The 27,733-nt window shown below is 49.3% G+C and overlaps 2 protein-coding genes, 1 long non-coding RNA gene and 2 other non-coding genes across 10 annotated transcripts in view; 2 read left to right on the forward strand and 3 right to left on the reverse strand.

The window, feature by feature from the left end:
* The window catches only part of CD99 (CD99 molecule (Xg blood group)), a 32,194-nt gene extending 10,120 nt beyond the window's left edge, over positions 1-22,074 (forward strand). Inside the window, exons 2-10 of one of the 2 annotated variants that reach the window (XM_072955909.1) lie at positions 4,013-4,045; positions 4,979-5,023; positions 5,837-5,875; positions 6,534-6,602; positions 9,901-9,945; positions 12,329-12,403; positions 14,093-14,206; positions 20,247-20,303; positions 21,544-22,074. In XM_072955909.1, coding sequence (XP_072812010.1) covers positions 4,013-4,045; positions 4,979-5,023; positions 5,837-5,875; positions 6,534-6,602; positions 9,901-9,945; positions 12,329-12,403; positions 14,093-14,206; positions 20,247-20,303; positions 21,544-21,569 — 503 coding nt within the window. In that variant the 3' untranslated portion in view covers positions 21,570-22,074. Of the gene's footprint in view, positions 1-4,012; positions 4,046-4,978; positions 5,024-5,836; positions 5,876-6,533; positions 6,603-9,900; positions 9,946-12,328; positions 12,404-14,092; positions 14,207-17,869; positions 19,931-20,246; positions 20,304-21,543 lie in introns of those variants that run through there. The other variant, XM_072955911.1, reaches the window with a different exon arrangement.
* On the reverse strand, positions 10,213-10,285 carry TRNAI-AAU (transfer RNA isoleucine (anticodon AAU)). Its single transcript has one exon. It is a non-coding gene; the product is annotated as a tRNA-Ile (tRNA).
* On the reverse strand, positions 17,659-17,731 carry TRNAA-CGC (transfer RNA alanine (anticodon CGC)). Its single transcript has one exon. It is a non-coding gene; the product is annotated as a tRNA-Ala (tRNA).
* LOC140691779 (uncharacterized) lies at positions 20,327-26,417 on the reverse strand. 2 transcript variants are annotated; one of them, XR_012067452.1, is made up of 4 exons: positions 26,278-26,417; positions 25,432-25,690; positions 24,313-24,591; positions 20,327-20,805 (listed from the first exon to the last, which is right to left on the reverse strand). It is a non-coding gene; the product is annotated as an uncharacterized lncRNA (long non-coding RNA). The 2 variants fall into 2 exon arrangements; XR_012067451.1 differs by lacking the exon at positions 20,327-20,805 and adding an exon at positions 24,029-24,043.
* Positions 26,400-27,733, forward strand: part of XG (Xg glycoprotein (Xg blood group)) — a 31,616-nt gene continuing 30,282 nt past the window's right edge. For 3 of the 4 annotated variants that reach the window (XM_072955913.1, XM_072955912.1, XM_072955914.1), the window contains exon 1: positions 26,400-26,559. In XM_072955913.1, the coding sequence (XP_072812014.1) occupies positions 26,400-26,559 (160 nt within the window). The other variant, XM_031671225.2, reaches the window with a different exon arrangement.

Below are 27,733 nucleotides of genomic sequence, written 5' to 3' on the forward strand. Positions count from 1 at the left end.
TATTATACAAATTTATAGTCTTAATTTTTTTCTAGAATTTCTATTTATACATATATTCATTTATATAATTGATAGTTTCTTTCTATCAATTATAATTTGTGTAAATTATAAATTACATAATTTAATTTATACAAATTTATAGTCTAATTTTTTCTAGAATTTATTTCTATTCTGTTTATACATATATTCATTTATATAATTGATAGTCTGTGTATAAATTATAAATGGTGTAATTTGTAATTTATTTAATTTTTATAAAAATTTATATTCTCTTCAAATTTTGTTTGTATAACATTTCTATTTATTATTTTATTTTATTATATTTATTATATATAATATTTATTATATGTTGTCTTATTCATTATATAATCAAGAGGTTCTGCTTATAATTTATAATTTACATAATTTATAATTAATTTATTATAAAATTTATATTTTCTTTCTTATTTTCTTTGTATGCTTTATTTCTATTTTATGTCCATATATTTATGTAATTTATAAACTGTGTCTAAAGTGTGAATGGTTTAATTTGTAATTTCTGTGATTATATTTCCGTTTTATTTCTCTTCTAATTTTGCTTCTGTGGCTTATTTCTATGTTTTTGTATATTTACTTACGTGATTTATCACTTCTGTGTGTCATAAATGATGTTGTTCGTAATTTCTATAATTATTATCGCCACTACATTTTCTTTCTGTCCTAATTTTGTGTCTATAACTTATCTCCGTTTTATTTGTACTTATTTATGCAGTTGGTAAGTTCCGCTATAAATGATGTAACTTATAATTTCCGTTAAGTCATTATTATCAGCATTTCTAGCCTCATTTTTATTTCTACGTCCCAGTGCGGTCCTGGTAGAATTTCGGAGAAACCCGACGGCCTTCTCTTGGTCTGAGTTTGTCCTTTGCTTAGTTCTTGGCTGTCAAACCACCCGTTCGCGGGCCGCGGGGGCAGCGGTGCTCGCGCCCCTGGGAGGCGCCACACGCCCCGGGGTGGCCTCGGCGGCGTCCAGCCGACGGGAAACAGGAACGACTGAAGCCAAGGGAGGGCGCGGGCGGGGATGGCTCTGCGGGTCCCCGGCTGGCCCCCCGCACGCCTGCGGGCTCCGGGGGGCCGGGAGGGGTGGGGAGCCTGTGCAGGCTTCCCCCATGGGCTGGACTGGGCTGGGCTGCTTCACCAAGAAGCTCAGTGCCTTCCTTGGATGTGCGGCCCGGACGCCCGGCTCCTGCCCCCTGCGCAGGCTCTGCGCCCAGGCCCACGGGCTCTGCTGTGTGTCAGGGCCCCGCGGGGGTCAGCAGCGCACATGGAGGTGGGCCGTGACCCCTCGAAGCGGGTGGGGCCTGTAGGAGGGCAGGTCGTGCAGGGAGACGCGGCGGCCTCGCAGTGAGGGTGCGATCCAGGCGCGCGGCGGTGAGGAACCGGACCTGCGGGGGCGCGGGGACAGCCCCGGGCCGGCTGCACGCAGGGTGGTGAAGCAGACAGACAGGCAGACGCGTGCACACGCGGTGCTCCCGGGCACATGCAGACGCGCACACACGCAGCACTCGTGTTCACTGCGTATTTGCACGCGCAGACACCCGTGAGCGCACGTGTGCACCCCACGTGCACCAGCCCCTGTGGACATCCGTGCCCACAGGGACACGTGGGCGCACGTGCAGACGTGCAGTGCCCCCCATGCAGTGTGCGTGCCCACGGATGCACGTGCACGCGGACACATCCCCACAAACGCGCCTATCCGTGCGCGTCCGGACCCAGACACGCGCACACAAGTGTGAACACACGTTACGCGTAAAAACCTGCCTTTTACGTTCAGGCTTGTTGCTGTTGGTTTTTAGCGGTCCGGAGAGCCCTCTCTGCTGTTCTTTACACTTTTTTTTATTTTAAATGTTTTAAAAATGGAGGTACTGCGGATGGAACGCAGGTCTTTACGCACGCTAAGCACTTTTTTTTTTTTTTTTTTGCCTCTGAGTTACAGCCTCACCCTCTCCGTTGTTCTTCCCAAGCCCCCGCGCCCCATTTACCCCTAAACACGGCATCGTGCACTCCTGGAATCTCTTCGGGGCGACTTGCCCCGATGTCCGGAGCGTGCTTCTTGGATTTCGGGGTCACCATGATGGCAAGGAAGGCGAGCGTCCGAGGCGGGCGCCTTCGAGCGAATCACCCCCGTGGGTTTCTGTGTGAACCCATAGGCCCGCGAGCGTGCGCGTGTCGGGCGGGGTCTTCGGGCGCATACAGGTCCCCCCCCATCCGCACCCCACCTCGTGAGCACCTGCCGCCTCTCACCTGCTGCGGGAAGTGCAGAAACCGCGTCTGTTGGTTGGGCACCTGTGAGGGTGCAGAGTCCGGCACGTCCGGGCTGTGAGGCGGTGGAACCGCCCCAGTGTGGATGCTGGCGACCGCTCAGGCAGGCTGTCCCCAGAGCTGAGGGTTCTGCCGCCTTCCTCCGAGTTTTTTTTTTTTTTTTAAAGTTTGGGGCACATTCCATTGTTCATATAATATTTTTTTAATTGAAGTAGAGTTGGTTTGCAGTGTGTGTTAGTTTCAGGTGTAGAGCACAGTAATTCCGTTATATGTGGGCGTAAATGTATTTATTTTTTCAGATTCTTTTCCATCAGAAGTTGCTACAAGGCGTTGAATGTAGTTCCCTGGGCTGCACAGAAGACCCTCATTGTTTATCTATGTTTTATATATAGTAATATGTATCTGTTAATCCCAAACTCCCAATTTATCCCTCCCCCTCTTTTCCCCTTCGGTAACCGTAAGTGTGTTTTCTGTCTGTGAATCTGTCTCTGTTTTGTAAATAAATTCATTTGGACCATTTTAAAATTTATTTTATTATTTATTCATATTTTTTTAAACGGAGGAACTGGGGATTGGGCCCAGGACCTCCTGCATGGTAAGCAAGCGCTCTGCCACTGACCTGTGTGTCGCCCTGTATTATATTTTTTTAGATTATACACATAGGTGATGTCACATATGATTTGTCTTTCTCTGACTTACTTAGTGTGATGGAACGCAGGTTTGCAGAACGCATCCACGCTGCTGCAAATGGCATTATTTCATTCTTTTTTTGTCTGCTTGCCTGTTTTTAATATACACATGGAAAAACACACAGAGAAACACACTCCCCAAACTGCCCCTAGACACACCTCCACACACGTGCCCACACACAAACTACACACATGCACGTGCAACCCCCCCCCACACAAACACACATAAAGGTCTACGCCCCCAAGTGGCACACGGACCCGTCTACCCGTGTGTGTTCCCGCACAGAACACGCGCCCCACCTACACAAATACACAGCTGCAAAACACACACATAGCTCCATGCAAAACCTCACACGTACACCCCAAACCACACTGTGAACAGACACGTGCTCTGTCTCGCACGCGAATGCACACCCACGCACACCCACCACAGACACACGAACGTTCCGTCCCGCACACACACGCAGTCACACACACACACAGACTCGGGAACAGTTCCGTCGTAACGGGGTAATTGCAGTGGAATAAAGGTAGTTTCTCCTCCTCTGGGATCCCAGGAGATTAAAAACAAAATCTTTTTAACCTTTTTCTGGGTTGTCGAGTGTTTGTACAAGAAGTATGTTTCGGTTGGGTAATTATAGAAAACTTGTTTATTCAAGGATTTTCCCTGTGTTTGTTTTTTTTTTTCCCCATCATGTATTGGAAATGCTTACTGTCTTGTGTCAAAAGACCCACTTTTTTGGAATAATGTGTGTGCAGAATGATCATGGTTTCGCACTATTTTAACTGCTGCTAAACCCTAAGGATATCAATAGTCTAAAAAAAATAATAAATGAACATCTTGCCTGGAGGTCTGAAAGTGAAACATTTCACGTGAGAAATCGCAACACGTTTTACGTTGTCAAAGGCGCTGAATCCCGCAAGCATCTGAAAATCTCAAATCTTGCCCTTTTTAATGGCTTTCTTAATTTCCCATTTTACCTTTCTCTGACTTATTTCTAATGGGACTCTTTCCCTTTTAGGCCAAGATTTTGACTTATCAGACGCCCTTGATGGTGAGTCGTGTTAAACGCGTTTTACGAAGAACAGTGACTGTTTTACTGGAATGCACTCAAATCTTTTGAAACACAGCTTCCTGGGGTCCCTCGAGTCACGTGGGATGAGAAAATTCAAGATGCCCTTGATGGGATAAACACATTTTATTTGGTGGGATAATTTCCGCACCCTGTGGTGATTAGCAGTGCCAAACAGGGTTGCCTGGCACCTGGGGAAGGGGCTGGGCCGGACCCCCGTGGGCACGCGGGTGGGCAGGGGGGTGAGGGGCTCCACCCCTGGGCTTGCGGCCGCGTCACCCCCGTCTCGGCCTGTGCCTTCATGTGGCCGTGTCCCTCTGCGGCGGTGCCTCCAGCTTCCCCAGTTTCCTCCTGAGCAGGGGGTCGACCCTCAGGGTCTGCGCTCACGCACTGCTGCAAAGAGCCTGTTTCTGACTACGGCCGCGTTCTGAGGATCCCCGCGGATGTGAATTTGGGGGTAGAGTCTTCAGCCTGGGACACCTTTGTAATTCCTGGGGTCCAGTGCAGAGGCTTGAATTAAAACCATGGGGGCAGCAGAAGCCAGCCGCAGAGGTAGCTTTCTTCTTGATGGTGGAAGCTTTCTTCTCGGCCAGTGGGGAGAGAAGCAGGCCCAGGGGGTATCTTTGGTCCTTATGACCTCAGCCTGCTCACCTTTGGCCCCCAGAGGGCCAGCCTGGATGAGGGTCCCTAGAAGGAAAAGTGCATTCCTCGTTATAAACGCGCACAGCCTCGCAACCAAGGGTCCCGTGTGCGTCCTTCCTGCCCGCACGCCCCGTCCTGTGCGCAGCTTCTGTTCTGTGGGCTCAGAACTTCACGCGCGGCCCATTCGACGTCAGAGGGCAGGGGAAGCGGTTCTGAGAGCTGCCTCTGCGTCCCAGCTGCAAGTCTGCTGACTGAAATGTCTTTTCTCTTTAGACAGTGGCACGAAATCCACTTCTGCTCCCAAAAAGCCCAGCGCCGGTAAGCAGCCAATGCACCTGGCATTCCAGAGAGAGTTGAGACACCACGGCCGGGCGCCCCAGTCGCCCCAAGGGCCGGACGGCATGTAGACAGACGGCTGGAAGACGAGATGTTCCATGGCTTTGGCTAGAGTTGCCGAATGTTTGTTCTCGAATGGCTGTGAGAAGGGACACGTGGGAGAGATGCTTTTGTGGCCCGTGAAAAGTGTCTCTGGATATTTTTAGTCTGACTGTCTGTTACTCGTTTCCTTCCTTCCTTCCTTCCTTCCTTCCTTCCTTCCTTCCTTCCTTCCTTCCTTCCTTCCTTTCTTTTTCTTTCTTTTCTTTCTCTCTTTCTTTCGCAGGAAGGAGGTAATTAGGTTTACTTATTTGTTTTAATGGCGGTGCTGGGGATTGAACCCAGGACCTCACCATGCTAACTACGCACTCAGCCACTGAGCTGTGCCCTCCCCCACCTTTTGCAGGATTTGTCGGCCACTTGGTAGGGGCTGATGATTCAGACAGGCAGTCAACGGGAAAGAATTGTCTACTGAAAGGAGCTGAGAGTTCAGCTCTGTCCGTGCAGACTGATTGATGGACACACCCCTGTTGTTATTTCGCTTTTGTTAGGTTGTCGTGTTCTCTTCATGGGAGAGAAGACTGTTGTGGAAACGGTCAGGGGTTTGGATTTTCCGTTGACACCTTGGTCATACGGATATTCAGGGACGTGTTTAGGGAAGTGGGGATGCGGTGTGCCCTCTGCCTGTTGAGAGAGTCCTTTCCATTGTTGGCTCGCCCAGAACTTCAGTCTTAACGACCTGTTTTCTTCCCTCAGGTGATGACTTCAATTTAGAAGATGCCATCGGAGGACACAGTAAGTAAGACTTCTTTTAAATCTCCTTTGGGTCTAATTTCCTTATTTATCATTTCAAAGAGGCTGATCTCTTTTAAATCACAAGCTGAACTCTTTTTTTTTTTTTAACGAGGAAAACTTAAGGAATAGGTGCATTGTTGATTGCTGTTGAGTTTTTTCGGTTTTTATCAATATGCCTACTTTCATTTGAAAGCTCTTACAGCTCTGAGGTGATATGAGGCAAATTGAATACCCTGGCCCAAGGCTGGCCTCCTGGGCCTGTGACCTGTGCAGTCACCCAGGGCCCCACACTCAGAAGGGCTGCCATGGTTGGTTGACCATTCTACGGCCACCATGTTGAAATTTTTAATGCATTTTGAGCAAGGGACTCTGCATTGTCATTTTGCACTGCTCCCACCCCCTAGTTCTGTAGCTGGCCCAGACATCTGCTTTATTTTCTGTTGGAAATACCCCAAGTTAAGTATGGTGCCTGGAGGATGATGGAGAGAAATCCATAGCTGGCGGTGTGTATGGGTGTCCCCGCCGTGACAAAGCACTCGCCCCGCCGTGACAAAGGACACGCTTCGATTTCTAACTGTTCAGTAAAGCATGTATACAAATGGGTGTTATGTTTACTTGACTGCAAAATGCTCTTAATTGCAACTCTCATCCCTTACAGATGACCCAACGTCACGCAGTCCACCCAAGCCAAAACCTAACCCAGACCCCAGCCACCCTGGCTCCTCCGGTAAGACCTCAACCCTGCGGGTCCTTGCGTGTTTTCCAGAGTCCAGTGATTTCCAGGTCAGCTGAGAGGAGGTCATGTCAGATTTAGCCTGATCTTACTGTGAACTCCTGGTGCAAGGTAATTCCAATTTTCCAGGAGTGGAAAACAGTTCTGAAGAAGACATTTTTGGTTTGGATGTGATTTTTTTTTTCGTTTGCTGGTTTTACTTCCACGGTTTTAAGGGACCCTTTAAAAAATTGAACGTAAGATTTTAAATATGTAGGCTCGATGTGGAGAGAAATATTTGCTTGTGGTTTTACTTTAAAGAAGTTTTTTTTTTCTTTTCTTTCCTCCTTCCTTCCTTCCTTTCTTAATTTCCTAATTTCTTAAGCTTTTGGCTTTTTTCTGACACATGACGGTATCCTCAGAGGAATTGCACAACATGCTTTCTGAATTGAATGGCTGTTGAAACTTCAGACTTTGAGGGGGCTTGTTTGTTCATTTATATGTTTGTTTAATTTTTAACCCAGAAAAATAGAAATACTGTCCATCTTCTACTGCAGTGGACTTTTTGATGGTTATTCTCTCTAGTGTTTTATATGTTAATTAATTTATGTATTTTTTTAAGCTTTTTTTTTGGTAGGGGGAGGTAATTAAATTAAGTTTATCTTTTTTTTTTTAATGGAGATACTAAGAATTGAACCCAGGACCCTATGCATGCTAAGCATGCACTTTACTAGTGAGCTATACCCTGCCTCCTGTATATTAATTTAAATGAAGCAGATGTTAAGTAAAACTTGCATCTTTTATTCATACTGTGTCATAACATTACCTTTTGCTTATTAGTCTTCTGTAAACATTTTCTTGTATTATTTAATAGTTATTATCATACAACTTTTCTTAGCATTCATAGTCCATCGTAACTCATCCCTGATTTTGACAGTGTTCTGTTTCTTTGGAAAAGCTTGATTACGTAGATTGTGTAAACTCTTCTACCCGTCTTGTCCCAGTTTGATGTCTTTATGTCTGAAACTTGCAAGAAACTTTCGAATGTCAGTGGCCCACATCTAGTTCTTTTTTTGTGTATTGCTTGTCATTTGTTCTTTCTTATAATTTATAATATCCATCCTTTGCTTTCTGCAGTGTAAGCCTTCTCCATTCGTGGCTGGATGTTCATTATTTCCCCTCATTTATAATGAAAACATTTTCCCTCTTTGAGTGTTTCCAACAGTATTTTTTGAGAAGCAAGAGTTTACTTTTTTTTTTTTTTTCCTTCCCGGTGTTTTTAATGCTTCTGTGACTTCTCTGCTTTTTCGGGTCTGTTTATTTATTTATTTTTTCCTTTGAGCTTCACATCCATTTTATTTCTCTCCCGCCCTTGGGAAAAATAACACCTTCCTTTTATTTTCCTTTGAATTGTTTACACGTGGAAGTTGACGAGTGCCGTGCTGCTGAGTTTTTTATTTTTCCCTTGGGATTCAGTATTCTGTGTGCCTCTTTCTCCTTATTGTTTCTTTAAATGCATTTCTAAGTGGTTTTCTTCCCTGTTTGTGTCCATTCTAGGAATACATTTTGTGTCTTTTTTTTTTTGGCATTCTCTTTTTTTTTTCGTTTTTCAGTTTTAGTAGGTAGAACTGTGATAATTTGACTGCACGTATACAATATATTGCACATAAATACATGTATACAATATACTGACTTTTTTTAGTTAACATCTGTATTCTGATTATAGTTTCTAAGAACAGTTTAGAGCTTTAGCTTTTTAAACTTATATAGTTATCAAAAGAATAAAGCCAACCCCAAAGTAAGAATCAACAGAACACAGTAATGCAATCATGAAGGACAGTCCGATGTGCTTTGTGTCCATTCTTTGTCTGGTTATTTCTGTAATGCAGAAAAGAGTGTCAGACATTTTCCTTAATTAGCCACTTAATGATGAACTCATTAACTTTTTGAGTGGGAGGTAATTAGATTTATTTATTTATGTATTTATTCAGTTTTGAATTTTTATGTTATTATTTTTTCATGGAGGTGCCGGGGATTGAACCCAGGACCTCGTGCATGCTCAGCACATGCTCTACCGCTGAGCTATCTATGCCCTCCCCACCAAACTCATTAATTTTTAATCGTTTTCTCTTCACTTCTTAGCTTTTCTAAGAGGACTGTCATAGTATCGTCAAATGATTTAAAACCAGTTTTCCCCTTTCTTATGTCTGTATTTTCTCTTTACAGTTGACTTGTACTTGTATCATTTTGCCTTGGCTGGAGAACTCAGGACCACATTCAATAGAAGACAGAGCAGTCAATCCTGACTTTTAAGACAAAAACTAAAAGAGATTCATTTTTACATAAAAGAAATTGCCCTAAAAAAGATAGATATTCATATCACACATCTATTCTACTTGACTTTTATTTCCTAAACAGGAAATAAATATTCAATTTCATCAGGTGCTTGGGGTCATCCAAGGAGATGGGTCATTTTGTTTTCTTTGAACCCATGAATATGAAAAGTTATATAGAAGGATGTCTTTATATAGAATGCATCCTTACGTTCATGGGAAAAATTCTACTTGGTCAAGATAAGTTTTATTAAACTGATGGACTGAATTTGTGTATCAGCTAGCTATTGCTGCCTAAGAAGCATCTCCAAACCCAGTGGCTTAAAATTTTAAAAATCGTTACTTCTGATAAATCTGGGCCAAGTGTGGCTGACCTTGGCTTGGCTCTAGGTCTTCTGGGGTTGACTTGTCTGGGGTTGTGTCAGCTGGGATGGCAGGATTCTTTTTAATGTGTCTGTCACCCCCTTACACCAGGCCTGTGTAAGCCCATTCTCCAGGGGCAGAAACATCAACCCCACAGAAGTTATATTTTAAAAATTCAGATTTGTCTCCCATTTACCACCCTCAGACTGCCAAAATCAGTCTTCTGGCTGAGTATGAACTGTTCTCCCCACAGTGGGAAGAGTGACAGCTTAGGACCAGCAGTGCAATGAATCCACACTAGAGAGATGGTAATTGAGTGTGGTTTTATCTAGATACATCCAGAAGATTGATATGTCCTTTCCTTTTCTTTTTGTGTCATCTTTTTCAGGTTTAGTTAGCAGAGGTTTCGGGTAAGACTTAATTTTAGGACTTTTGGCATAGGATGGGCATTCATGGCAATTGCCTCTTTGAGAGATGCTCTCCGTAAAGTAGTACCTTTGTTGCGTCCCCTGTCCCCTAGTCTGCTTTTGATTCTACTGTGTCTTCCTTCACTCTAAGACATCAAGACCTTCCTGATAGTTCTAATGTGACGGATGACACTGTGTTTTTCTTTCTAGGTGGCTTTTCGGATTCTGACCTCATTGAAGGGAATTCAGGCGGAGGTAGGGTGACATGACCTCTTCTTCTGTCTCTTATGTTTCTCCATCCCCGATTACCCACCTTCTCTACAGAATCGTGGCAGCAGGTAGAGTCTTAGCTCTCAGGGATCTCACAGCCAGCTGCTTGGACATCTTCGTGGAGGTCTGCCCTTTGCAGACACATCAAGGTTGCAGACAGTAGACCTGGGGGTGGGGAGGTAGTCAGGTTTATTTATTTATTTATTTATTAGTATCTATCTATCTATCTATCTATCTATCTATCTATTTAAATAGAGGTACTGTGAATTGAACCCAGGACCTCATGCATATTAGGCACATGCTCTACCACTGAGCTATACCCTCCCCACCTCTTTAGATTATGCTCGTTTCTTTCTTTCCTTCTTTCTTTCCTTCCTTCCTTCCTCCCTTCCTTCCTTCTTCCCTTCCTTCCTTCCTTCTTTCCTTCCTTTCTTCTTCTCTTTTCTTTCTTTCTTTCTTTCTTTCTTTCTTTCTTTCTTTCTTTCTTTCTTTCTTTCTTTCTTTCTTTCTTTCCTTCCTTCCTTTCTTTCTTTCTTTCTTTCTTTCTTTCTTTCTTTCTTTCTTTCTTTCTTTCTTTCTTTCTTTCTCTCTCTCTCTCTCTCTCTTTTTTCTCCCTGTAAATAGGAAAATCACATTTTTATTAGTTAACCACCTGATATCCCTGAATATATTTTTTTAAATTATAGTTGATGTACAATGTAATAGAAGTTTCAGGTGTGCATCATGGTGATTCGCAGTTTTCAAAGGTTACGTTCTATTTGTAGTTATCACGGAGTATTGGCTATATCCCCTTTGCTGTGCAACGCAGCACGGAAGGTTATTTATTCCACACATAGCAGGTTGTACCTCTTGTTCCCCTCCCCCACCTTGCCCTTCCCCCCATCCCTCCCTCCACTGGTCACAACTAGTCTGTTCTCTGTATCTGGGAGCCTGCTTCTGTTTTGTCATATTCACTAGTTTCTGTATTTTTTGGTCTCATCCCAGTTTCTTGTACATGTCTTCACACTTTGATATTGGACGCCCTCCATTCTGGTTCCCTTAGGGTGGTTTCCGTGAAGTGGGACTTCTGAAGGGAATTCCAACTTTTACATCCCTTCACGATGGCTAAGTTATTTTCCAGAACAGCTGTGATCATTGACGGCCCTACTGGTCGTAGGAGGACCAAGGAAGCTATGGTTAGGATCATTCCTTGTTGGTGTGCATTAAATGTTACCAGAGATATTTTCCCTTCGACTCCTTGATTGATGAATTGAGACTGATTGACCTTAATGGATAATCCAGTCCCCAAAAGATTCGAATTCTTTTTATGGCATTTGAGGACTTACCGTGAGGTGATCTGGGGACATCTCGCTGGTCGTCTACTGGAAATGTCCCTGCATTCCCTCTTGAGTTCACAGACCTTGCAGAGTGTAAACTCCTTTCACTCTGTTCCTTGAAGTCATGTCTTGCAATGGCTGTCCATCTACCTTCTAAATTGGTTTTCCATTTAAAATCATGAATGTGTGCTGGTCAAGACCTCCCCGCTTTGAAGAGTGTAACAGACAGTGTTCTAATTTGATGCCTGTGTACGGTGCACTTATCCATTGACTGTAACAGGCTGTACTCTGGGTCTACAGCTGTGTAACATGCAGTCCCCCCACTTTGAGTGTAGCAGGCAGCCCTCTTGCTCCTGAGCTGTGTAACATGCAGTGCCTGTGTGAGTGTAACATCAAGACACACAGAGAGGGAGTCTCTGATTTTAAACAGAAATAAAATCACTCACAGGTTTACAGTCCACTGGGTGAATGACTCACTGAGTAGTAATCATTGTACCCACATCAGCTTAAAACCAACTATATATTGGCATTAAATGCAGGAATAATGGGGGTGGTGAGCTGGCATCTCTTAGCCTTGGGGGGAAGCACGGATGAAGAAAATAACCCCAGGTGATGGGTCCACGGTTAACACCTCACCAGTGACCACCACTCATGAGACTGGGAGTCAACAGGAATGTCTTTGAGATCAGCCCGTCACCATGGGAGGGTCTCAGGTGGGCTCTGGGACCCCTGCTGGGATTCCCCTGGCACGCTTTCATGACTCCCTGGGTCTCCTGGAGCCCAGCGTGGGGGTGGAGGTTGAGTCAGATGCCAAGCCTGGTTTCCAGGTCCATGGGAGCGAGACGGGAGATACCTTCCACAGAGCGAGGATGTCCCCACTCAGCGGTGGAAAAGGACACCTTGAGATGAAATGGCTTTATCAGTCCCGTGGTCCTTTCTGTTAAGGTGCCCTCATGACCCAAGGTCCCAGGGGCTGTTCCTGGCTGTGACTCTTCTGTGCCCAAATATCTTCCCGATGCAATCTGTCCTCAAGCCTGCTTCCTCTCTTGCAGGAGGCGGTGGTGGCGGGGCCGGTGGCGGTGGTGGCGGAGCCGGTGGAAACCAGAGGCACGACGGGGAGGAGCAGGGTATGTACACCTCGTTTCTGACGTCTTGGAGGTCTCGTTGTTACTCTCAGGGGGCTGGGGGGCAGCGGTCACGACGTAACATTGAGCATTTGCAGTGTTACCCTAGGGACTCTGACATGAAGCCTAGTTCTCTGAGATGCGTGTCCCAGAACACAGGCAGGTAGATACGGCGGGTTCGGTTCCAACCCACCGCAAATAAAGCGACTGTTCCGATAGAACGAGTCCCACGCACGTTTTGGTTCCCCAGTGCGTAGAAAAGTGATGTTCGCACTAGACGGTGTGGTCTATGAAGTGTGCGGTGACAATGATGCCTGTAAAAGCAGTGTCCGCACGTTATGGCTAAAAAATGCCAACCAGCATTTTGAGACTCTGAGCCTTCAGCAAGTCCAAGATTGCTGATCACAGATACCATCCCAAGTATAATTGTAATGAGAAACCTTGAAATATGGGAAGACGTACAAAAATGTGGCCCAGACGCACGAAGGGAGCCACTGGTGTCGGGAAAATAGCGCCCACAGACATGCTGGAGGTGGGGTGGCTACAAAGCTTCAATTTGTAGAAAGCGCGAATCTGCGAAGCGCGGTAAAGTGAGGTTGCCCGCCCACCTCTGACACTCCCAGAGCTGGGTGCCAACGGGACCTGCTTTTGAAGTTCAATGTCCCTCCCCAAGGACCCTGAGTAAGAATGCCATCAATATGACCCAGGGAAACAACCGCTGGCTTCTCTAGAGATGCAGAGAAAGACATTTATCATGTGCAGTTGGCTCACGTAGTTGTGGAGGCTAGGAACACCACGGTCATCTGTCTGCATGCTGGGGACTCAGGAAAGCCTCGGGTGCAGTTCAGTTTCCACGCAAAGCACCAGGAACCAGGACAACCAATGGTGCGAGTCCCAAATCCCAAGAACCAGGAGCATCCGTGTCGAAGGGCAGGGGAAGATGGATGTCCCAGCTCCAGCAGAGAGCACACTGTCCCTTTTTGATCTGCTCAGATTCCCGGTGGACTGGAGGCTGCCTGTCCACATTGGAGACGGCAGCCTGCTTCACTCAGAGTGTTTGAATGTTCATCTTTTCAGGAGAGACTTACCAGGACACACCCAGAAATCGTGTTGTCCCAGCTACCTGGGCATTTCTTGGCCAGTCAAGCTGATGCTTAATTAACCATCACACCATCCTTCCTTTTTATTCATAGAGCAGGATGCCTCGTGCACCTGCCACACCAAGAAAGAGGTGTAGACGTGGGGCAGGGGCAGGTGGATAGCGACCCCATCTTAATAAATCAAATGAACATAATGAGGAAGTCGGTGGCTTTGGTTCTCTAGAATGGGTATGAAGACCGGGGAATCCAGCTGTGCGGGGTCACAAGGCGTCTGAATGGTCCCAGCTGGGCACCTTCCACGGTGGGATGTGTGAGTTTCCTCATGGGGACGGTCGGACACCGGCGCTGGTCACAGGGATGGGGAAGTCATAGGGTTCGTTGTCCCACTGGAAACCAGTTAATTCCGATACCAGATGTGGCTGTCGGGGGAAAGGCTCAGGAGTGGGGTTCCCTCCGTGGTTACCTGGTGGCCCTGCGTCTCAGTAGTCAACCCCATCTCTTCCTCCGGGCCAGTCCCCGCCCACCTGCCCCGTGGTCTCTCTGTGAATGCTGAGTGTCCCCCCGTCCTGGTGCCCTGTGCTTCTTCCCACAGGCGAGTCCCAGGGGGTGGTCCCCGGGATCATCGGGGCTGTCGTGGTCGCCGTGGCTGGAGCCATTTCCAGCTTCATTGCCTACCAGAAAAAGAAGTTGTGCTTCAAAGAGAACGGTAAGACTGTCACCACTCTTTCCTCCTCTGCGGTGCGTTGCTCACTTGAAAACTGTGTTTTCTCTTAAAAATGCCAAAAGCAGAACTCTGGTTGGTGGGAAACCCGTGCCACGTGGCTGACGGTTCCTAAAATCACTAGAATACTGGGATCTGACTTTGCAGCTTCGATGCCAGTGCTTCCTGTGTTTGGCCATGTGAGCTTGTGCAAGTTACTAACGACTCCACTTTGGGGGGAGATTCTATAAAGGGGGGCAGGTGACGGTCTGTACGCTATGGGGTTTTTGTGACGATCAATCAGGTCGCGTGGGAAAGTCTTGACAGGATGCCTGGCAGAGAGCGAGTGTTGGAGAAACGTTAGCTCTTTTGATGTAGTCATCATTGTCTGCGTTGGTCATCACTGGGGCAAGAGTGGTGGCCTTGGTGCCGCCATATTGTTTTCTCCACCGAAGAGAATGAAAATTGAAACACTGAGCAACCGATGCCCTTTCTGCTGGAACCCAGTGCCGACAGGTCCCCGAGAAAGTTGGACGGGATGGATAGTGTATAGGGCAACGTGCATAGGGAGTGCCAGTTACCAGCACAGCGACGGGAAGGCCATCGTTGGGTGTTCGGGGGACCTTGGACTGAAATGCTGTGCTACTTGTTTGTCCTGATGACGTCAGCGAGGGCTCATAGCTAACGTTCGTGCGTCTGCACAAAGCTCTGTCTAGGTCTCGCCTTCACTCTCGCAGAACCAGTGAAGGGTGGGCTGTGACGTGGTTTGCGGGGGCCCCCTGGACAGCTCCGCCTCCTTGGAGGAGCCTTGTGGTGTCTGAACTTCCATCGTACCTAGGATCGTAAGTCCTTATTCATCCTTGGCTGTTGAGCCATTGACGTCCTCGGTTCTTTAGGACCTCTTCCCGAGGGTGCTTGGGAAATTCCCAGAAGACCCGATTGGATGCTGATGGAGGCCGGGTTACACCCTAGGGATGGAGTTTGCCCTTCATCTTCCATCAGTCCCTATTTTTAGGTCCACAAACACTATTCAGAGCCCGAAATGGAAAGTCCTGCCCAGCATTAGGATTCAGACCTGAAACAAGCCGCTGTTTTTACAGATGTGTCTTCTTGCAGTGGAGGGGAAGGGGGCCTGCTTGCGTCCTATTTCCCACCTGTGAGTGGGCGCCCTCCACCAGGAAAGCGTGGCTGGCTGAATGCTCAGTGCCCAGCGAGGTCCAAATGGACAGATGGCCACGTTCCAGGACATACTTATGAAAGATGTACAGTTGGAACCAGAAGGGGAACACACAACTCTTTTTCCGTCTTGATTCTCCTAGCACCAGGAGGGGAGGGGCGTAAGGCATGCTCGCTAGGGACGGGAGCATGGGAAACCCTTTCCGGAAGCTTTTCTGAAGGTCTGTAGGTGAACCCCAGTTGAGTTCTGGAGTTGCTAATCGTTTCTGTTCCCTTGTGAATGGGGTGGAGGAATCTCTGGGGTAGGGGTATGTCAAGACACAGCAATTTTGGGAGGCTCCCCAGAGTCTTCATAGACCTGATGTGACACAGTGTTTGGAAACGGGATTCAGAAATTGGGGAACTCAAGCATTCTGTGTCCCCCCCTACCTTCCCCCTCTGGCTCTCGGTCTTGGGTTCCAGTATCCAGTCCATTGCACGGGGTAGGGGTGGCCGTGAAGACGGAAAGTTCCCCTCCCAAGAAGAAATCGTCGAGTTTAATAATTTTTAAAAACAAAAGCAAAGCATCGTTTCAGAAGCACTGGCTCAGGGCAGACTAGAATTCAAGTCACACAGCGGAGAGGTTGGCTAAATTTATTTCCCTGGAATATGTCCTACAAAAATTGGGTGCGACTCTACGTTTTGACTGGCTTTGTGGCTTTCATGTGGCTCGCCATCCTGAGCTGATGGCAACGTGCAAAGGAAAAGGTGGGGGAGGGTTGCAAATTATCATGAGGGAAGCCGACTGGATTTCTTATTTCAGTAATTAGGCACTTTTGTCTCCAGCCGTAAGGTATCCAGCGTCAATACAAAGAAAATTAGGTGCTGTTCTCATAAAAAAAAACCCCAAAAAACAGGGGTGGAGCAAGGGATCGCTAACACAGACCAGTGAGCATCTTTCTTTGTGACTAGACATTTCAGTTTTCAGACCTGCCTTAGAAAGTGAATTGTTTATTGTCCGTTGCATGTTTTTGTGAACAGAGGCAGCACTGACATGTTGAATCCAGGTATCAGATGCGCCGAAGATCCCCGATCTTTTGGGGAGTCCACAAAGGACTCTTTTTTATAAGTTTTGTGCACCTGATACCTGGATTCAAAATTTCAGTGCTACGTCTGTTCATTTTAAGATGTGTAAACACCCACGGAACTGTGAGCTTGGCGGTTTTGCAAGAAGGGTGTGGCTACATCCGTGGAGAAACCGCGGTTTGGCGTTATTCCCTGAGAGTGGCGGTCCGCGTGACTCTCCGGGGCCTGGCTGTGCTGAGTCTGACCTGCTTGGACAGCTCAGTGTGTGGTGGTTGTCCCTTGGTGTGGACGATGGCTGATTTTTGTGGCTCACAGCACATTAGACAGCTGCTTCCATTGTGTTTGGTGGAATCAGATTCTTGTGGCTTCGGTGAAATGTCATGTCCTTTCGTCCCTCCCTCCCTCTTTCCTTCCTTGCTCCCTCCTTCCCTCTTCCCTCTGTTACATCTGTCTATCTAGTTTTCCACTCATCCATCCATCTATCCATCCACCCAACCATCCATCCATCCATCATACCATCATATCTATCTATTATCTGTCCGTTTATGTATCTGCCAATCTTTATCTTTCTATCCATCCATTTACTCATCTACCTATGTTAGTATCTATCAATGTATCTATCCATCCATCCATCAAATTCATCCATCTATCCTATCACTTATCTATGTATCTACCCTTTTGTCTTATCATCTGTCACTCATTTCTCTCTCCCCTCGCCCTTCCCTTCCTTCTCTATTTATGTATCTATCCGTCTGTCTGTCCATCCATCATGTATCTATCCATCCTACCTACCTACCTTCCTATCTATCTATCCATCCATCCGTCTACCTGTCTGTCTGTCTGTCTGTCTATCTATCTATCCATTCATCCATTCATGTATCTATCCATCTTATCTATCTATCCATCCATCCATCCGTCCTCCATGTATTCATGTATCTGTCTATGTAACTAGCTATCAGTGTATCTATCCATCCATCGTATCTGTCATTTATCTGCGTATCTACCCATTGCTCTATCATCTGTCTCTCATGTCTCTCTCCCTTTCCTCCCCTCCCCCTCCTCAATTTTGCTGTCCACTCTGAGTCCACCCGCTGCTGCTCGCTGCTCTGTCAGCCTCTCTCCTTAACCATTGTGCTCAGAAGAGCTCTTTCTTTCTTTTCTTTCTTTTTTTTTTTTTTGCAATGGGAAGATAATTAGATTTATTCATTTATTCTTAGAGGAGGGACTGGGGATCGAACCCAGGACCTCATGCATGCGAAGCACGTGCTCTACCACTTGAGCTACCCCTCCCCACAGAGGACGTCTTTCTAACAGCTCGCTGCTGCCTGGGCCGTGGGCACTCACCTGCAAAAAGACCTCTTGGAACTTTACTTCTGTTTTCTTTCTTTCTTTTTATTTTTGTCTCCCTTTCTCGACCTTCCGTTTCAGATGAGTCGAAGATGTAGGGAGCAGAAGACCCCAGGCGGGCCTCCGGGTCGTCCTCTCTGATCCGTGTTTGTCTACAAGGACGCGGAGTACAGAGCACACCCTGCCCCTGTGTCCGTGTCCTGTCTCGGGCAGTCGCCGCAGTGATGTGTTTTCCCCCAGCCCGGACTCCATCCCCCCAGCTCTTCATGTTTGCTCCCTTTCGGATGTGCAGAAGCTTACGACCTTATATTTTGAGGCACGGGGAGCTTCAGAAAAGGGAAGAGAGATGCAGAGATTCTGTTGCAAAGGGAAATCTGAAAGGAAGCAATGATGAGGCTTAGGGGCGGGTTCCCATGGACGAACCAGGTTTCTCACCCTCCGGTCCCTCCTTGCCAGTGGGTCCTCCGGGAGGATGGACGGCAGGGGCGGCCGCCTTCCTCCCTGCCCTGTCCTGGGTCGTAGGGTTTCATCTTTCCCCCCGATGGTGCAGTTTTTAACAGTCTGCTTCCATCGCCCCTGGATTTGTGTGGTCCTTTTCCAAGAATTAACTCTCTCTCTCCGTCTAACTTTTTTTTTTCCAAATATGTAAACTTCCCGGTTCTCAGCAGGAAAAAAAAAAAAATCTGCACATTTAGGAATAACCTAAAAAAAAACTTCAGGATCTTAAAATTCTAAGGTCAGCAGAGCAGGGTGAGTGATGGGGTCTTGTGGACACTGAGAATTTTTGCATCCTTATGCATATCCCTGTATGCATGGAAATCATGACATTTTTCCCCCCTTTGTCACATCAGACCAGCTCCTTTTTGGGTGTAAACATTACTCTTTTATTCAGACCTTGGCTGAGGGTCAAGGTGAATGGGTGGTGGTCTTATGGGGGCTGAGTTGCAGGTTTGGGGGTTCGTATCTGGAGCTGGGTTGACAACCCTGCAATGGGGACTCTAAATGCTCCTCCCGGGTGTGGGCACCCTCCACTGGGCTGTTCTCGCTCCGGGTCACATTTGGCTCCAGCTAAACATGGTCTCAACAAGGCAGAATCCCGGCTTCTTGGAGACCCCCCGCCCCGGAGGGCAGAGCCCCACTGTCATCACGGCCGGCGGTGCCCTTGCCCCGTTCCTGTATGTGCCGACTTCGCTGGGTCCTCTCCTGACCCACGAGGCACCCCCCTCAGGCTCTCCCCAGATGCCCGGCGGTTGTGACAGCAACGTCGAAATACAGTGTGCCCACCCCATCCCTCCCCTCCAGCCCGAAATGTTTATTCAGATAGTGGGGAACTGGACATAACTTCTTTACTTGCTGGAAATCACGTTTGGCCCCAAACGGATTTTGTTCTTGGCACACTTCACTGTTTACACAGGCATTTTTTTCCCCGTTTCCTTAAACACTGCCAGATGCGATGTAGGCTTTCCACAGCGCCATTAGAGTATTTTTGCTGCGTTTCTTTCTGTCTTTTCTTTTCCTCTTCTTTTGTTTTTCCGTTTAAATTGGGCTGGGGGGGTGGCTTAGCTTGTGAAATGAAAGCATATTTAGGATTTCTTGCCATAACCGTTCGCTCTAATATGTATCTGTGTTGATTACCTGCCTGAGTAGCAGAAGACAGGACATGTGTGGCCACCGTCCTGCACGATGTTCATAGGTCCCTTTGAATACTCTCCTCTTTGCGTGTCTTTCTTCCTTCCTCCCTTCCCTTCCTTCCCTTCCTTCCTTTCTTCCTTTCTTCCTTTTTCTTTCTTCCTCTCTCTCTCTTTCTTTCTCTCTCTTTCTTTCTCTTTCTTTTTGTCTTTCTTTCTCCTTTTCTTTTTTGAACCTCAGGATTTTGGTCTCTAACTGGGGTCTCCTCTCGTGGTCAGTGGAGAGGGCGACACCTTACCAAAATCCAGTTCCCAGAGAGGGTGACGCATGTTTCTGGGACCCGGATGGAAAGTGGGGCCGGCTGTTGACCCCGGGACGAGGCCGCTGTGCTCTGGCAGCCGGGGACGCCGTTGTCACGGGTCCCGGGAGCTCGTCTGGCTCCTTTCATGTCACGTGTGCTTCCTACGCCTTCACAACCGCGCAGCAAAGAAATAAACATGTTTGGACCTGGAACCTGTCGTGCGTTTTGAATTCTGCTGCCCCGCGCGGGTGCTCGGAGAACCTTCGGGGGCGGGGTTTTGTTCAGCCTGATGCCTGTTGGAGAGATTGTGGAATCAAACTTTGGAAGTAAAAAAACAGATGGAAAGAACACTGCGGGAAGATGGCAGGACGCCACGAGGCGAGCCCTCCGGCAGCATGAGCAGGGCGGGCCTTTGCTTTTGGGGCGGACGGCTGGGTGGGCCGGTGGGGGCTGGGTCTGCCTGAGAACCATGACCAGGGTGTGGTGCCTTCGTGCTCACCCCCTTGCGGCGTTTGTTCTTCCTTGCAGCCGACCAGGGCGAGGTCAATATGGAAAACCATCAGAGCACCAACGCTGAGCCACCTGGTGAGAAGGGACACTGAGTGTCACCCCCCCCCCCCCCAGCATTTCTGTTCAACGTCCTCCCACCGCGGTCCTGCCCGCCTTTCTCAAATCCGGCTTTGTGGTCCTTCATGCTTCGTAGCTTTCAAGGGGATGCGTTTGGGAGGCGAGATATAAACATCCCTGGGCCTGAGGCTTCGGAGGGGACCCAAGCCATCTTTAAGGTCTCTTTAAATCCTGGGGGCAATGATCGTCCAAGTGGTGCCCCGTGGCTGCGTGGTCAGAATGTGCAACCTCTGAGAGGCAACTTCTGGTCACTTTGACAAGACTTCCCCCCCAACCAGGTGGGAACTCGGGCCGAGAGGAGGTAGTTTAAATGACGGAAAGTTCTCGGGGCCACTCTTGAAAATGTCAGGAAGACACAACGACGGCTGTATATGCCTGTGTGTTTCTGTCTTTCATTTTTGTGCTTCTGTGGAGACTCACTCCTGTGCCCAAGGGAGGCAGCATTTATCGAATAAGACACCTGTGGAATGGAGATGAGTTTTTAACGTTAAAATATTTTGAACGCCAAAGACAGAGACGTTCAGAAAGTTGGGGTCTCGCTCACGGCTGCTTCTAATAAAGAAAAGATGTGTAAAATGAGCGATCTTTTTTTTTTATATTCATAGTATTTTTAATTCTTTTTTTTTTCCTTTTTCTTTTGGTAGGGGAGGTAACTAGATTGATTGATTTATTTGTTTTTAGAAGAGACACTGGGGTGGAACCAGGACCTCCTGTGTGCTAAACACGCGCTCTACCCCTGAGCTACACCCTCCCCCCTAAAATGAGCCGTCATTTTTAAGCACCCCAAATGCAAAACAGCCCTCTAAAACATAAACGAACTGACCATAAAACCTTAGCCCCAAATCGTTGCAAATTGACCAACGCTGCGGGCCCTCATTTAGAACATTATTTGTTCTGAAATTGGCTATTTTACTGGCATTTCTTACCTTTTCAGAAAAGTCGCTGGCAGAGAATGCGCTCTCCATTTCCTCTCTGTGTTCCCCGAAGTATCTCTTTGCTTCTAGCCACCATGGCATCGTAGTATGAAATTTCTTGAATTTTTTCCCTGGCCGATTAGATCTAGTTTTTTGCTTCCTGCCTGCAAGCAGTTTTGAGCTCAGGCCCTCGGGCGGAAGTAGGGTTGGAAGCTGCGTTCGTGCGCGTGTGGGGGGAGCCGGGGTGCCTGTCAACTGTGTCCTTACGTCTCTGTCCTCTGCAGTTCAACAGACTCTTCTGGACAAATAGGAGACTGGCAGCCACGTGGCCCCGCGGTCCCAGCAGGGCCACAAGCCCGCCTGCGGGGCCGCTCTGAAGATGGCTGCCCCGCCGGGAGCCAGCCGCGTCTCGCCGGTGCCTTCGCTCAAGTCGGATTCCTTGCTGTCACCTTGAGATGCGTCCTGCCTGTCGCCGCCGAGCTGGCTCGATGATACTGACTTAGGACTAGTTTCGCATCCAGACAGGACTGACCCCCACCTTGTCCACGGCCCTGAGGGGTTTCCCGTGTGACGTGGAAGGCTGACTGTCCCCCAGTCCCCGTCATTCGAATATCGATCCCGCTGAACTTCCCGGAACAGAAGCTCTGGGCCGTTTAACAAATTGCCTTTAAGTTGAGTGTGTGTGAGCCTTCCCTAACGTCGACTTGACCCTTTTATAGAGGGAGATAAGCCTTTGGTTAGCTTCCTCAAAAATCCTTTTATTTGCCAGGATTTGTTTTTTCACATCACACTAATAAAAACAAATTGGAAACCAAGTACTTTTCACTTACATGTTTTACCACCTGGGTGACTTGTAAAGAAGGCCGTGACACTAACGGAATGGAGCCCACGGTCCCTTCTCTGGGGCTGTAAGACTGATGTTCACCCTAAGTGCAGGCTCTTTATTTCTGGGGTTTTCTTGATCTACCCATTCCTTTTCATTTATCTTGTCACGTTGGGAACAAGTATTTCTTAGCATTCAGCTACTTCCCTGCATCAGATACTCCCCTGCACCAGAGACTCCCCTGCACCAGATACTCCCCTGCACCAGATACTCCCGTGCATCAGATACTCCCTGCACCAGATACTCCTCTGCACCAGATATTCCTCTGCATCCAGATACTCCCTTGCATGAGATACTCCTCTGCATCCAGATACTCCCTTGCATGAGATACTCCCCTGCATCCAGATACTCCCCTGACCAGATACTCCCCTGCATCCAGATACTCCCTTGCATGAGATACTCCCCTGCATCAGATACTCCTCTGCATCCAGATACTCCCCTGACCAGATACTCCCCTGCATCCAGATACTCCCTTGCATGAGATACTCCCCTGCATCCAGATACTCCCCTGACCAGATACTCCCCTGCATCCAGATACTCCCCTGACCAGAGACTCCCCTGCACCAGATACTCCCTGCACCAGATACTCCCGTGCACCAGATACTCCCTGCACCAGATACTCCTCTGCATCAGATACTCCTCTGCATCCAGATACTCCCCTGCATGAGATACTCCCCTGCATCAGATACTCCCCTGCACCAGAGACTCCCCTGCACCAGAGACTCCCCTGCACCAGATACTCCCGTGCATCAGATACTCCCTGCACCAGATACTCCTCTGCATCAGATACTCCTCTGCATCCAGATACTCCCCTGCATGAGATACTCCCCTGCATCAGATACTCCCCTGCACCAGATACTCCCCTGCACCAGAGACTCCCCTGCACCAGATACTCCCGTGCATCAGATACTCCCTGCACCAGATACTCCTCTGCATCAGATACTCCTCTGCATCCAGATACTCCCCTGCATGAGATACTCCCCTGCATCAGATACTCCCCTGCACCAGAGACTCCCCTGCACCAGATACTCCCCTGCACCAGATACTCCCCTGCACCAGATACTCCCGTGCATCAGATACTCCCTGCACCAGATACTCCTCTGCATCAGATACTCCTCTGCATCCAGATACTCCCCTGCATGAGATACTCCCCTGCATCAGATACTCCCCTGCACCAGAGACTCCCCTGCACCAGATACTCCCCTGCACCAGATACTCCTCTGCATCAGATACTCCCCTGCATCCAGATACTCCCTTGCATGAGATACTCCTCTGCATCCAGATACTTCCCTGCATGATATACTCCCCTGCACCAGATACTCCCCTGCATCCAGATACTCCCCTGCACCAGAGACTCCCCTGCATCTTCCATGCAGATGAATGCTACGAATTTGTACTGTCTTTAAAAAATCTTTATCAGCGTCAATGTGAGAGCTCGGTTGACCGTTCTGTGACAGAGAACCTCCTTCTATACTTCCTGACAGATGCTCAAGAACTGAAATCACGGTTTTCCCCAGGCAACCCCCGATGCCTTCACCACCTTCAGGGGCACGGCCCCCATTTAGGATGGTGCGCCCGTCGCAAAGCTTCCAAAGTGCGTGCTTCTGTGTGAAAGTTCGGAAAGGGGTCTGCTTGGGTTTGGAGGTCCATCGCGTCCAGCGTAGAAGCCCTGGTGTGGTGGATGGGGGGGACCACGTCCGTGGAAACACGAAGTCATCCTGCGTTTCCAGCGGCACAGACGTGCTCACGTGAGGCTCTTGGGACGGTTGTCCAGAGAGGCGGTGGTGTCCTGGGAATGACTGTGTGGGCTGCCGCCTTCCGCAGTCAGCTGTCTTTGGGGCAGGGATGATATCGGGCATCGCTCAGGAGTCCTGAGTCTTTCCCACTTGGAAGCTCAGCAGCTGGGGGGGGGGGTGGGTAGCTGAGCTGCCCCCTCCGCTCCTGAGTCTCACTCACCCTGTCCACACCCACATCCTTTCACCGGCCCCTCCTCCCCTCACTTGTCTAAAAGTACTTGGAGCTGCCGTCTCAGGGGACCGGCATCTGGTGCCTAAAGCTATTCTATCTTTGGCATTCTGATAAATTTTGAGTCTATGAAACAGTTTCAAAAAAAAAAGAGAGAGAGACTGGCTATTTATCAGATCTATTCATTGCTTCATTCAACAAATACCTTGATTAGATGCTCCCGTCACCACGGCCCTGGGTGTGTGTACAGTGGTGGACATGGCGTCCTGGATTCTACAGGATGTAACACAAATACACTGTGTCCATCAATGGATAGGGTCATCCAGCTGTCAAGAGCTGAGGGCTGGATGAGTCCACGTGCCTGGGTTCCACGGCTAGCTACCACCAAACACCTGGTCACAAGGGTAGCAGACGGTGTCCACGTTCGCCCCAAATGAATCCTCAAGCGTTGCCTTCAGGGTCAGATTCTGCACACAGACTTGCTCTACGGTAAGAAAAATAAACGCATTAATCCTTTTTGTAGCTCTGTGAGTAACACTGATGTTTTTATAAGCATCGTGGTCATACTAGAAGCATAAATGTCTCGTGAAAGGAGAGAACACTGAAAGATGAGTATTTTCTTAAGAATATGAAATTATGACTCACTCTTAAATAAATCTATCCATGTAAGGAATATATCAACGAGGTTTCCTTTTTTCTTTTTTAAATGTTGGGTGAATGTACCTTGTCGCAAACTCAATTTAATTTCACATTGACCTTAAAATCTACAGGATTTGATCAAAGGTGGATCTTTTGAAAACCTGAGTTGAAATGACTCAGCTAGCTGAACTGTTAAATTGTTGGCAAAACAACAAGTTTCTACTGTCCAGCACAGGGAACTATATTCAATACCTTGTAATAATCGATAATAAAAAAGAATATGAAAAGGAATATGTACGTATATGTGGGTAACTGAGTCAGCCGGCTGTACACCTGAAACTAACACAACATTGTAAATCAACTCTACTTCAACTGAAAGAAAAAAGGAAAGAATCTAGCCCCTGTCTGACACTGGCCCCCGGTGGCATTATCCTCGATAAAGGACGCTGTCTCGGTCCTCCCCTGATTAAAAGTGCAACGTTGCCCCCCCTCCGCACCACCTGCAGAACAGAGCTGTCTGTGGAGCACAGAGAAGGACCAAAATCAAGCCCCTACTGTCATTTAATCCTCACAGGACGCAGCCCAAACCGTGACTCAGGAGCTGAGACACGCCCGCCCAGAGGGCCCTCCTCCCCTCCCCTTCCCTCCAGCACATCTGCACCTCCCCCTTCAAGGCCTGACTCACACGCGACGTGGGGCCCCCGAAGCACCGCCACTGACTTGAGTTATCGCCCTTTTATGGCACGTTCAGGTGTTTTCTGCTTGTCACAGTTCTGTCCTCATTTTGATGGGGACCTTGAGTCTTGTGGCCACAGCTGGTGTCCCTTCTGGACACCCCGGCTCACGGCTGCCAGGCATCAGAGACAGTGAGCCCACAGATAGGAGGCGGTTTGTATACGGCCCTCTCTGTGCCTCAGTTGCGGGCGGCATGAGTCTGACGGCTCCTAGAATACATAATGCAGACGGGGCGTCTTGAAGAGCAGGCATTGTGTCTCCCCGTCCTGGAGGCTGGAATCTGAGGTCAGGGTGTGAGCAGGGCTGGTGTCTCCTGAGCCCTCTCCCCTTGGTGTGTAGACGGCCGTCTCCTCCCTGTGTCTCCAGGTCTTGGAGGGCAGTCTCGGGGGTCTCTTGTTATAAGGCCGCCAATCCCATCATGGGGGCCCCACCCTCATGGCCTCCCCTGACCCTACTCACCTGCTAAAGTCTCTTCCTCCAGACACCATCCCATTGCAGGTCAGGGCTGCCACGTATGAATTGTGGATGGCGGGGCACTAAGACTCAGGCCACACCAGCTGTCAGTGTGCACAGCACCCCCGAGAGTTGACCTCGCAGTGGCCCTGGGTTCCTCCTCCCTTCCCGGTGTCCCTCCTGTCCTCCCTCAGTCCTCACTGCTCATCGTCTTCTCCCATTTCTTTCCCACCCAGCCTTTAAAATTAGCTTTGCGGCTCAACCATCTCTAGACACATTTACAGTACGGGTTGGGTGCCCCCCTGCCCCGCCTCTGTATGCGTTGTCTGCACACGACAATGACCTGATTGCAATGCTCAGCGACCCCTCCTCTTCGTAAACAGCTTTTCCTCCTGTGTGGCCGCACAGCTGGCGTCTGGCCTGCACCTGGCTCAGAACACGATGCATCGGGTGTTTGTTGAGTGAATGCACAAACTCCTCCGACATCCCACACTCGGTGGGAGGCGGAGACCCCGGCATTCACGAGGCGGTGCGTCCAAGCGCCTGCTTCTGCCGCGGCTCAGGTGGGAGGGCCACGTGACACGTGCTTCCCCGCCGCGGACTCACGGTTCCGCCACCTGCAACGGTAAGTGGGGTCCAGGGAGGACTGGGTGAAAGGTACCGGGTCGAAGGCGGAGCTGAACGCGGCTCTACGCGCCGATCCTTGCGTGGGCGTTGGCGCGGCGCTGGGCCCGCGCCGCCCCGCGGGAGGGGTCCCGGGGAGCCTCCGTCGGCCTCGGCGCACCTCCCACGCCCGCGGGGCGCGGAGCTGCCAGGCGAGCGGGCGGGCTTCCCGGAGCCGGGGCGCCGCAGGGCGCGCGGGCCCCGTCGCCTGGGTCCTCGCGGGGCGGCCGGCTCCCCGGCGCGCAGGCACTCGCCCCACGCGGCCCCGAGCGCCCGGCCCACTGGATGCCGGCCAAGCAGGGGCCTGCAGTTGAGTCACACTCCCCGCCCGGGACGGCGGGAGGCGGCACATCCTCCGTGCGCCCGCCCTTCTGTCCTTCCGTCTGTCCAGGGCGCGGTGGCCGGGCCTCGCTGCCCACTCGACGGCGGGACCCCCCACCGCCCCACCCCCAGGTTCGTGTTTCCGGGAAGCAAGGATGGAGAGCTGGCGGGGCCTCTTCTGTCTCGCGTGCCTGTGTTTGCTGACGCCCGCGCGAGGTAAGGGACGCTCTGCTCCGGGACGGTGCGAGTTTGCACCCGTCGCTTGGGAAAGGCCGTAGCTGGTGGCACCTGTAGCGAAAGGAGACGGAGGAGGCTGGCTGGGAGGGGCTGAGAAGGCCCAGGGGTCTGTCCCGGGCCTGGGAATTGAGCGCAGACGCGGAGGATGTGGGCCCAGAGCGCTGGGGAGCCAGCGGCTCCCTGGTTTGGCTCCCGGGCTGCGCCACGCGCGGAAAAAGTGACCCGTGTTCCCGGCGCGCTGGGGTGTTGGGGAAAAAGCCGTGTTTCCTATTTAAAAGATCGGTTCTGATGACAGCGCAGGTGGCGGTGGACTTGGCTGGGTGGGAAGGTTCACCCAAGATTGGGTTTGCTGGAAAGGCAGCCCCTGTGCGGACGGTTAAACGTCCCTCATGAATGTCGCCCTGCGTGGCGGCTAGTTAAAAACGCATCCGAACTGTCTACGCCCGAACTTCCATGCAGCCTCTTTCCCCGGATGTCAGGACGCTGGGTTGCTGGGGAAGCAGGGGAAGGAGGAGGAGGCTGGGGAGGGACCTCGTCGAGAAAGCGCGATTAACCCGTGAAGTGTAAGATTCAACTGC

This window comes from Vicugna pacos, chromosome X (assembly GCF_048564905.1).
Source record: "Vicugna pacos chromosome X, VicPac4, whole genome shotgun sequence".
In the NCBI taxonomy this organism is placed as follows: Eukaryota; Metazoa; Chordata; class Mammalia; order Artiodactyla; family Camelidae; genus Vicugna; species Vicugna pacos.